This window comes from Bubalus kerabau, chromosome 13, assembly GCF_029407905.1.
Source record: "Bubalus kerabau isolate K-KA32 ecotype Philippines breed swamp buffalo chromosome 13, PCC_UOA_SB_1v2, whole genome shotgun sequence".
NCBI lineage: Eukaryota > Metazoa > Chordata > Mammalia > Artiodactyla > Bovidae > Bubalus > Bubalus kerabau.
Genome location: NC_073636.1, coordinates 53116963 through 53128326, shown reverse-complemented (window position 1 = coordinate 53128326; position 11364 = coordinate 53116963). Strand labels below are relative to the sequence as shown.

The 11364-nt window shown below is 43.5% G+C and overlaps 1 protein-coding gene across 1 annotated transcript in view; it reads left to right on the top strand.

Annotated features, from left to right (window-relative positions):
• The first annotated feature begins 616 nt into the window (after window positions 1–616).
• The window catches only part of TMC2 (transmembrane channel like 2), a 96794-nt gene continuing 86046 nt past the window's right edge, over window positions 617–11364 (top strand). The window contains exons 1-2 of the mRNA XM_055543305.1: window positions 617–650; window positions 1208–1255. Of these exons, the coding sequence (XP_055399280.1) occupies window positions 617–650; window positions 1208–1255 (82 nt within the window). The remainder of the gene's footprint in view (window positions 651–1207; window positions 1256–11364) is intronic.

The following is an 11364-nucleotide window of genomic DNA, read 5'->3' as shown; positions in this document are numbered from 1 at the left end:
CCAGGCAGCAGTGGGAAGAGCTGGCGAGCAAGTGAGCAGATGGTGCGAACAGGAACAGTTCCTCAGAATGGGCTCAGGACTTCCTTATCAGGATTCAGATGCAGACTAATCTGAATGCCCATTGGTACCCTGGGAGTTTGTGTTTTAAGGATAAGTCCTGGTGATAACTTTCACAAATATCCTATCATTTCCCCAGTGCCTGCCCCAACCCGGGACCCAAGATGGAGCAAAAGAGCCCTGGGAAGCTCCTCGCACCTCCCCTGGCTGGAGTGAAAGTGGCATCACTGTCGGGAAATGAGCCAGCAGCTTCTGGCCCCTTCAAGGCCCCTTCGTGTGTAAGTGATGCCTGAAACACGAGACCGCAGCGCCTCTGCAGAGAAACCTGAGCAGAGGACTGTGCAGCCGGATTGAAGGGCTGGGAACTCACCGCCTCCTGCCCCACCTGTCTCCCAAACTTCACCCACCTCCACGTTCAATCTCAAACAAGCCAAGGAGCTTTGGCTACCAGGAAAGGAAGCCAACCACCATGAGAGCCCCAAAACATCCCAGGCCGAAGGTGTCCGTGGATGAGCGAGACTTGTGAGCCGGCCTGGGGGCCGACAGAGCCCTGCGGACCATGAGCCATCTGCTAAAGGGCCGAGGGGAGGAAGGTGAGTTTATCCTCATCTCTGCAGAGCCCCTTCCCAGGTTTCCTGGGCAGCAGGGGACAGGGAAGCAGATGGGATGTTTTGTGGGACCCAGGTTTGAGTTGCAGGACCTGCCACTTGCTTGCTGAGCAACCTCAGTCTGGTTATCCAAACTCTCCCTGCCTCACCCATGAGCAAAGGCAGCCATAGCCTCCTTGAAGGGGTGTTGGAGGGATTAAAAACAGCCTGTGCCTGCATTAAGGTTGAGTGACAGAGGCCATCTGTGCCCGCCGGGCTCATTCAGCCTCCCCTGCCTTGGTAACAGTCACCTTTCCTTAGCAATCCTCTCCACAGATTTCTCTTTCTCTCTGTGGTTGTGGAGATGTTCTGACCTCACAAGTTTCCAGGGTGCCAGAGAAATGTCAGAACGATGGGCCCTAGAGCTTGTGGAGCTAAACAGTTGGAGCCCAGTTCCCTCTGAGGCCCTATCAACCTGCTAAGGGTCCCCATGGTGAGATGGGCAGAGTGGGGAAGGGCGCTCTCCAGAGGTCAGCCATTCACACCTGTTCCATCTCTTACAGGAGGAGGTGGCACGAGGGGGCGGGCAAGGAGCGGCTCTCTGGGCACAGGTGAGAAGGGGTGAGGTATCCTGGGGAGCTAAAAGTCCAGCCATCCACTCAACCTTCTCTTCCATCCTCCTGCTTCCTGCCTTCCTCCTGACTCACTGTAAGGAGCCCTCCCAAGGCAGGTATAATAGTTCAATTGGGGAGGAGGCCAAGAGCTGCTAGAGAGGGCCTGCCCTCAGCCCCGAGAGTCAAGGGAGAGGCCCAGAGTGAGTGACACTGAGTTGAGTCTCAAAGATCAGTGAATATTCACTGGCTTGTGGGGTCGGGATGCCATTCCAGGCAGCCGGTAGGGAATGAAGCCAGAGCTCACACCCAGGCAACCTGACTCCAGAGGACAAGCTCTTACCCTCACAAACTGCCAGAAGAAGTGGGTCACCTTCCCATCTGAAATGTGGACACAGCTCCTCTGTGGGCCAGTGAGGGTTTTACCCAGAGGGGACAACCTGCTCCAGGAGGAGCTGAAGTCACAGGTGGAAAACCCTCCAAAGCCATCAGGGGAGCTTGAGCCACACCCAGGGGTCAGGCTTCCTGCACTTCAGGTCAGGAGACATGTGGTTATGGTACTTTTCTCCTCCTTGCGTCCCAGGCAGGGCCTTGCTTGTAAGTGAGGAAGCAAAGACTCAGGAGGTAATGGATTTCTTTGGGGAGGATGTTGGGAGAGATCCCCCTCCTCATTTCCAGGAGAAGGACTTGTCCTGACCTCATGCTGGCACACAGAGCATAGGGGAGCTGGCCCCAGGATCTACCCCATTGCATCTGCAAACCCTTTCCTTCTTGTGCCTACTACTCACCCACTACTTGGGGCCTGAGCCCTTGGTGAGGCAGTCCGTAATGGGGCTGGGGGAACACCCAAGAGCAAGGTGTGTAGCAGAGCTATGACTCTGGGCAGAGAGAGAGGCTATGGAGGCACCACTAGCATCTCAACACTCCTTCCTGCCCCCGGAGCTGCCACATGGCCACTGTCCCTTCTCCCCACCCTACCTCCTCCCTGTCTAATCTTCCCGTCCCTCCAGAGTGCCAGGATCGACTGTGAGAAAGAGCACAGTATCCCAGTGGGGCCGGATGAGGCCCTGTCCTCATGGAGGGTCCAAGCCCTGGGTAACACTGTGTTGATGCTGGTCTAGTCCACATTCCATTTCCCTGCTCTCTTCCAATTTCTGTCCATTCTCCTCCCATCCCAACTCGCTCTCTGCCCCACTGAAGAGGTGGGCCTTGCAGGGGCCACCTATGGGAAAATGGTCCTGAAATGCAAAGTCATTTTGCCTAAAACACAAACCTTTTTCTACTGAAATATGCCGCATACACATCTCTCCCCCCGCCTTGCCATTTTCCCTTGTGAAGAGAAAAAAGGAATTGAGTCAAAATTTTCACTTCAGGGACCCCAGTGGTCAAGGGATGCAGTGAAGTTAAATAATGGAAATTCATTCAATGAACTGGAACCCAATTACAGAAAGATTTCCATTTTAAATCTCCTCTGTAGTCACCTCTGAGGGACCCAAATCCTATTCCATCAGCTTCTGTTCTACAAGAAGGAAAAAATATGTCTAAGAATACAACGTGTGTTTCTCAAAATAATTACAATTTTTTAGTCCATCCATCAAAAAGGAGGGTCAGAATTCTCCCTTCTCTTGTATCATTTGGTGAACATACTTAACTGTGAGGAACTGGAGGGTGAGCCAGACACACTCGGTCTCCCAGCTTCTCTCTTTTCCTTTCAGCCTATTTTTCGTTCTGAATTTTTCACCTGAGTCAGATGCACACACGTGAGGAGGCCTGTTAAGTGTAAGTGAGCGCATTCAGGGCTTGGAGTTCTTCCTAATGTGACAGGTGCTCTCCCAGCTCCTAAATTATGCATTATGTGAAGTCTATTGAAAACTGACTATGAAAGAAAAACTAAAGCAGTTTGCTTTCTGTGAAAAAAAGGTTAGGGAAGATTGAAAGGCAAATTCTGGCTTGCTTTCCACATTCCACATGAATTTCATTCAGTTGGGAAATGAGATTACATTAGGAATTACAGTTTGGAAAAAATTTATGAACCCTCTAGTAATGTCTACAGTGCTTGGAAGAATGCCTGGCACAGTTCATTACCAAAGAGAAAACCACTTCTTAGCTAATTGAGGATACACAGTTCAGAAGAGAACACAAACATATATTGACTTTCTTATCCAGTCTTTTCAACCAAGACTGGAAGCAGTCTTAGATGAATCATTAATCCCTTGCCCCCTGTCTCTGTTCCTCTGCCCTCTCTGAGAGCAGAGCTCAGTTCTAGAACTCTTCCCTGAGATCACAGCTGTGGTGACCCACACTCTTTCACACTCCCTCCCACATCTTTGGAAAGAGTAGATTTGTTTCTGTCCAAAGCGTTTCCAAGCACAGCAAAGAGCATCTGTAGGACAAACCCATCTTTCACTGGCCAATGCTGACCAGCTTCCTAACTTGATGAGTTATTATTACACCTAAAGAACTTGTTGTTACATTGTCTTACCCAAAACCCTCTTCCCCTAAGAGGTGAGAAGGAGGTTAGGGCAGGAGTGGGTGAAGAAAACCTTCCTGCCACACATGTGATTGTCTGTCTTTGAGTCTGTAACTAGCACTCGGTACTTTTCAGTGTGTTTGCATCAGGTGTCTCCACCCTCAACAACTTCTTCAGTGCTGCTGTCATGATCCTTTGATGTGATCACATCTGGTAGATGCTCCAGTATTATATTTTCTCCCTGTAGATTTCCTCCTACTCCCCAAAGGTATGCATTGGTCTCTGGGCAACCTCCTATCCCCATGCTCCCTGCCGCAGCATCAGTCATACCCAAGACTCAGCTTTGCCCTGGTCACCTACACCCCCAGACTGCTTGGCATTTTCACTGGGGCCCTTTAAACCCCCATTTCCTCTGCCTGGAATCTGCCCATCTCACCATCAACTCTCTCTATTCTCAGCCCTTTCCTTTCTCGACAAATCCTTGTTTATTCTTCAAGATTCAGGGAAAACATCAGTTCTTTGTGAAGCATTTTCAACCATTCTAGCCATAATTCATCACTCTTCCTCTATATTTCCAAGATCTTTTTTCTTTTAGTTCATCTTTTATTCCTTCTTTCTAAAAGATGTTTACCTAAATTATTGTCAAGAGCTGGCTCCCTAAATATCACCAATACCGTCTGTTGATAAGACAAAACTGATTTAATGCTTACAGCAAGCAAAGTCTTGACAATATCTCACAGGAGGAAAATAAGGTCAGAATTTATTAAGAAATAAAAGTTTGGTTTAGGATAGGACTTTCAAAGTGAGGGCTTAATTAGGATTGGGTAAGAATCACAATTAACAGTCCACAACAAACAGCAAGGCCAGGATTTTGAATCAAAGCATCAAAAGGACCTTAGGGGGCAAATTAGAGTCTGTGATGCTTTCTGCTGAAGAACTGATGGGTCTCTGAGAAAATTCTATAATGAGCAATCAAGCCATTTTCCAGGCAGGATATTCCTGGAAAAATAGTCATGCTAACGCAGACAGAAGCGTAGCACAACGTCATCTTCATATAGGCACTAAGGTGTAGTTTGATTTCTCTGTGTCCAGGCTGCATGTGGGGAAATGGTTTCAGTTCTCAGTTTCTCATTCTTCGGCCTGAACTGAAGGACTAGCCACTAATAGCTGAGAGTACCAACCCAGATCTTCACTGTTGTTTAAGGTGTCATAATTGTGTGACAAGTATCTGCTGATGGTCCTTTCAACCTGTGTGTCTGTCGGGTTTTCCAGTTCTTTCTGATGGAGGACCCTTTGCTGGATCATTTGACACACAGTAACTGTGCAACAGCTTCAAAGCTCTGGATTAAGAGGATTATGGCCAGAGTTTGTATAGCTCACTTGTCAGGCAGGAGCCAAGTGCTCAGACTGAACAAGAGAACAGATCTCATGCCCAGCATGAGGAGGAGTCCACAGAACTATATGGGGCCATTAGGCATGTTACCCAGCTTTATGATATCTTCATTTACTTCCTGGATCTTTTCAGTAATGTTCGAGATCTCTGAGTGGGCTGTAGGAATGTGAGTACAACACTCTTTCACATAACCTCTCATTCTGAACCTCTCCGGAGGTTCCAGTCTTGGTGGCACTGCCTGAGTCCTATAGCTTCTCCTCTCTGTGTTAGCATGTAAGGTTCATCGTACTATCTGGGCTTCTTGCAAAGTATGAAATGAAGAGTTCTGAAGAGAGAAGAGAGGAATCCAGAATTCCTGTAGAGTGGTTAGGGTTTCAGTTCTGGAATCAGGGCCACTGTTCCTGCTTTTTCAGTGAAACTACCAACTGATCTCTTTTTCCTAGCAGACAAACCAATGGTCCAAAATGGACCTTGGGTAATGTCAGAGGTGATCTTGAGAGTAGGTATTAGTGTACCAATGTAACAAGTTCCTGTCCAATTTGTGGGTAGCAGCTAGTAGACTTCTGTGCCAGATTCAATACCAGTCATTGGGAATTGCCCAGTAATCTGGTTTTGGCCAAATACTCCTAAGGGATTATCAAATAAAGCTGTAAAATTTTGACACCATTCATGAAGAATAGTCTGGTGTCAGGCAGTGAATTTTGTAGTATCAAAGATCATTGGAAGGAGGGGCAGGTGTCAAAAGAGAAATGATATATCTTAACTTGTAACACCTATGAATGTGAGATACTCTCCTGCCACTACCTGTCCCCTGATCCCCTTCCAAGTTCTATTTCAGTGAAAGTTCAGTTGCAAAGACTAGTTATCACAAAAGGACCCCAAGTATTATTTCTGTAGAGGCAGGATTTCTGGCCACTTTGCCTGCTGTGGAGTTTGCCAACTAAAAAGTGGGTCCAGCTACCTAGGAAACCAACTGATTTTTTACAAGGAACTGGGACCAAGCAAAGCTGGTTGGTTCCCAAGAGAAGCTGGCATTTTCGCCAGTTCATGGGTAAACTGTAGCTGATATGAGAGTCATGTAGCTCAGTGGTAAAGAAGCCGCCTAAAAAGTACAGGAGATGCAGGTTTGATCTCTGGGTCGGGAATATCCCCTGGAGGAGGAAACAGCAACCCACTCCAGTGTTCTTGCCTGGGAAATCTCATGGGGACAGAGGAGCCTGGAGGAATACAGTTCATGGGGTCACAAAAGAGTTGGACATGACCGAGCGACTAAACAACAGCAACAACATGAGAGTCATACCAAGTCATACCAAGAAAGGATAAGGATGCAAACAGCAATATTAGAAATAGGGATTATAAATAACACAGTGAAATGTAGACTTAAGTGAATAAGAGGATAGAATATAGGTAAAAGAACAGAAAGCTGAGGAGTACAGATTATAAAGTAACAATCTGTGATCTTGTGCCATGGATCTTGGGCACAGCTGTCTACATCCAAAGGCTTTCTGCTTCAGGATGGTTCCTGAGAACTCTCAGTCTGAGGTCACCAGTAAGGACAGTCTTCCAGTAATTTGAGGATGGTTTATGTCTCTTTAGTTGAAGGACATGAATCTAAGAATCAAACTGCTTAAGCATTTCATTACTGTGCTAGTTGTTAACAGTACCTGACAGAGTCCTTCCAGACAGGGTTCTGAGAAAGTAGAAACCTCTACAAAGTTTTCTTTGTAGAAAATAGAATTTTTGGCCCACAGCTGAGGTTTCAAGGAAGCTTTGGGGATACAAATAGTATCTGGAGGTAACAGAGACAGAAAATGGCTAGGTTAGCTTTTAACCATCAAAAGTGAAATATTTCATAGCAATAATGAAATTGACAAGGGTTTGGTTGCTTCCATAGCACACAAAACAAACACAGTTAAGGCAATCTTTGAACAAAATACTATAATGATTAAGTACGTTTTTATAGACAATGAACATTATGTCAGATTTATAGATGGTTGAACAGATAAAGATATGTCTTTACAGATAAAAATATCTTGAAGTATAATACACAATTTAAAACATATACACACATACCAAGACATACCAAGCATATAAGAATTATATATAAGACTATATCAAATAAAGAGATTTCATAAATTTGGAGTAGGTCCTAAAAGCATCTGTATTTTAAGAAAACTCCATAGGTAAAACTGATGTTCATCTCCAGTTGAACACTGGAGATCAGATGAAGCACTGATCTTAAAAAGTTAGCTTCAAAATTTTAAATTGTTATCAAATAAACATCTTAAATGATAACTGAATTGTGGCTGATAATTATAGTACTGCCTAACAGGAGAAAATCACCATCAGGACTCTGATAAATAGGAACAAATCATGGCAGAAAAATCACTGACAAATCTCTAGGAGCAGCCCATAGAGCATACAATTGCTGAAATATTTATTAACATTTGACCTTTACCAGTTTAACCTAGAAAAGTCTCAGCATCTGTTCTGATTGACACCTCTTCCCATGAAACTCCAAATAACTCTGCCAGGAGCCGGCGTGAGGAGCTCCACCCATGGCAAAGGTCATGAGGAAGGAGGCCCGCGTAACTCCAGTAACATATCGAATAACCCTAATAGTTTCTGGCAACGTCTCTTTTTTAGGAAATGGAAGAGCAAATCTTTGTGACTTCCCAGGGCCATCTGGGAAGTCACAAAGATAGTTTTAGATACAAAAGATATTCTGAAAGTAATTACACTTCATTTTACACTTCCAAATCAGTCTTAGGAAGAAAAATGAAATCAAAATTTTTCTGATTTGATGGGAATTTCCTGATGATCCAGTGGTTAGAACTCAGCACTTTCACTGCTGTGGGCCCAGGTTCAATCCTTGGTCAGGGAACTGAGATCCAGCAAGCCATGCGGTGCAACCACATAAAAAAAAATAGGATTTGAATGCAAGATAGGATCATGGGTGCCTTGGAAACAGTATTTGGCTATTTAGTTGAAAGTGACAAAAAGACTTTAAAATATATATATATATTTAGAAGGTAACATGATCACCTACGAGAACCATAGCACTTTCAAAAATGACGAAGCTTTGTTTCCCCTAAATAACCAAAGCCATAATGAAATCAAGACAAAACACAGAAAATTATTGTGGGAAGACTCAGAATCTTTGCTATATAGGCAGATAAGTGATGGGAGGATCCTTTATATTGTAGATGAAGGCAACAAACAGTAAACAATAAAAATAAACAGAAACAAGCCCATCAAAATTGAGCCGATTTTTTTAGAATTTTAACACGCTTAATAGCTTCTCAGACTCATTATTTACTCATCTTTAATCTGAGGCCAATAAAATTCACTTTCCATGAACCTTCTGTTATTTTCTGTATCCATTCAGGTTTTGCCCTTCACCATGCTCCTTTCGCTCTGCAACAACCTGTCATTTCATTTTAGGACAAACCTATTCCTTTTCCCTTAACAAAAGCACATTTCTTTACTTTGCATACAGAGTTGTACCTTTCTGTCAGAACGAATCATAGGAGAGTCTCATTGAGTTATAACCCTTAACTGAAGAAGCCTTTGTTTTGCAAAACCAGCTGGGAAGATGGAGACTTGTCAGGTGTCACACATCAGCACTTTAGACTAGCAGAATTCATGAGTACTCATAACACAACTTTCTACAAACAAATTCAACCCACACATAATTTTTCAAAGGGAAAGGAATGTACATGTTCATTTATAGACATGAAGCTATTACTTCTATGTAGCATATTTTTTAAAAAGAAGCAGAAATATATATACTTAATATGATGGTGATGTTTAGTCACTAAGTCGTGTCTGACTCTTGCACCCCCATGGACTGTAGCCTGCCAGGCTCTTCTGTCCTGGGATTCTCCAGGCAAGAATACTGGAGTGGGTTGCCATTTCCTTCTCCAGGGGATCTTTCCGACCCAGGGATTGAACCTGGGTCTTCTGCACTGCAGGCAGATTCTTTACTGACTGAGCTATTAAGGAAGCCCATACTTAAAATAATGCTTAGCAATCATGGACAAAGGAGCCTGGCGGGCTATGGTCCATAGGGTTGCGAAGAGTTGAACACAACTGAAGCAAATTAGCATGTAGCACAATCAGTGTTTTGGAATTCCATCTTATTTAGAATGAGCTAAGCATCCAATGAATATTCATTAATTCCCTTTAGTATCAGTCCAAAGTTTCAAGATCTTGGAATTTTTAAAATTAATTAATTTATTTATTTTATTTTTGGTGCTGAGTCTTTGTTGCTGCCTTCAGGCTCTCTCTAGTTGCAGGGAGCAGGGGCTACTCTCTACTTGCAGTGCGCAGGCTTCTCACTGTGGTGGCTTCTTCTTCTTGTTGTGGAGCACTGGCTGTACAACACACAGGCTTCAGTAGTTATGGATCATGGGCTTAGTTGCCCTGCAGTATGGGGAATCTTTCCAGACCAGGAGCCAAACCCATGTCCCTGCATTGGCAGACAGATTCTCAACCCCTATACCACCAGGTAAGTCCTAGATCTTGGAAATTAATCTTACAGCTGGGATACTATAAAATATAAATACTATTGAAAACAAATGTTCATAATAATGAATCAATTTAATTAAGCACAAATTTAGGTACTTCATAATTTTAAACATGATGCAGAAATAATGGTGAAAAAACAAGGTCCATTGGAGGAGTGAATGACAAACCTCTCCAGTGGTTGTCTCAAGAACCCCACGAACAGTATAAAAAGGCAAAAAGATATGACACCAAAAGATGAGCTTCCCAGGTTGGAAGGTGTTCAATATGCTACTGGGGAAGAGTGGAGTGCAAATCAGTGAACTAAAATGGACAGGAATGGACAAATTTAATTCAGATGATCATTATGTCTACTACTGTGGGCAAGAATCCCATAGAGGAAGTGAAGTAACCCTTATAGTCAACAAAAGAGTCCAAAATACAGTACTTGGGTGCAATCTCAACAATCACAGAATGATCTCAGTTCACTTCCAAGCAAACCATTCAACATCATGGTAATCCAAGTCTATGCTCCAACAACTCTAATACCTAAGAAGCTGAAGCTGACTGGTTCTATGAAGACCTATCAAGACCTTCTAGAACTAACACCAAAAAAGATGTCCTTTTCATCATAGGAAATTGGAATGCAAAAGTAGGAAGTCAAGAGATGCCTAGAGTAACAGGCAACTTAGGCCTTGGATTACAAAATGAAGCAGGACAAAGGCTAACAGAGTTTTGTCAAGAGAGCATGCTGGTTATAGCAAACACTCTTTTCCATCAACACAAGAGATGACTCTACATGTGGACATCACCAGATGGTCAATAACCAAAATCAGATTAATTATATTCTTTGCAGCTGAAGATGGAGAAGTTCTAAACAATCAGCAAAAACAAGACTTGGAGCTGACTATGGTTCAGATCATCAGCTCCATATAGCAAAATTCCGGCTTAAATTGAAGAAAGTAGGGAAAACCACCAGCTCATTTACATATGACCCAAATCAAATCTTATATGATTCAGTGAAGGTGACAGATAGATTCAAGGGATTAGATCTGATAGACAGAGTGTCTGAAGAACTATGGATGGAGGTTTGTAACATTGTACAGGAGACATGATCAAAACCATCTCAAAGAAAAAGAAATGCAAGAAGGCAAAGTGGTGGTCTGAGGAGGCTTTACAAGTAGCCAAGGAAAGAAGAGAAGTGAAAAGCAAGGGAGAAAGGGAAGGATATACCCAACTGAATGCAGAGTTTAAGATAAAAGCAAGAATAGATAAGAAGGCCTTCTTCAATGAACAATGCAAAGAAATAGAGGAAAACAATAGGATGGAGAAGACTAGAGATCTCTTCAAGAAAACTGGAGATATCAAACAAACATTTCATGCAAGGATGGGCATGATAAAGGACAGAAACGGTAAGGATCTAACAGAGGCAGAAGAGGTTGAGAAGAGATGGCAAGAATACACAGAAGAATTATACAAAAAGGTCTTAATGACCTGAATAACCATGATGGTGTGGTTATTCACCTAGAGTCAAACATCCTGGAGTGTGAAGTCAAGTGGGCCTTAGGAAGCATTGCTGTGAACAAAGCTAGTGAAGGTGATGGAATTTGAGTTGAGCTATTTCAAATCCTAAAAGATGATGTTGTTAAAGTGTTGCACTCAATATGTCAGCAAATTCAGAAAACCCAGCAGTGGCCACTGAACAGGAAAAAGTTAGTTTTCATCCCAACCCCAAATAAG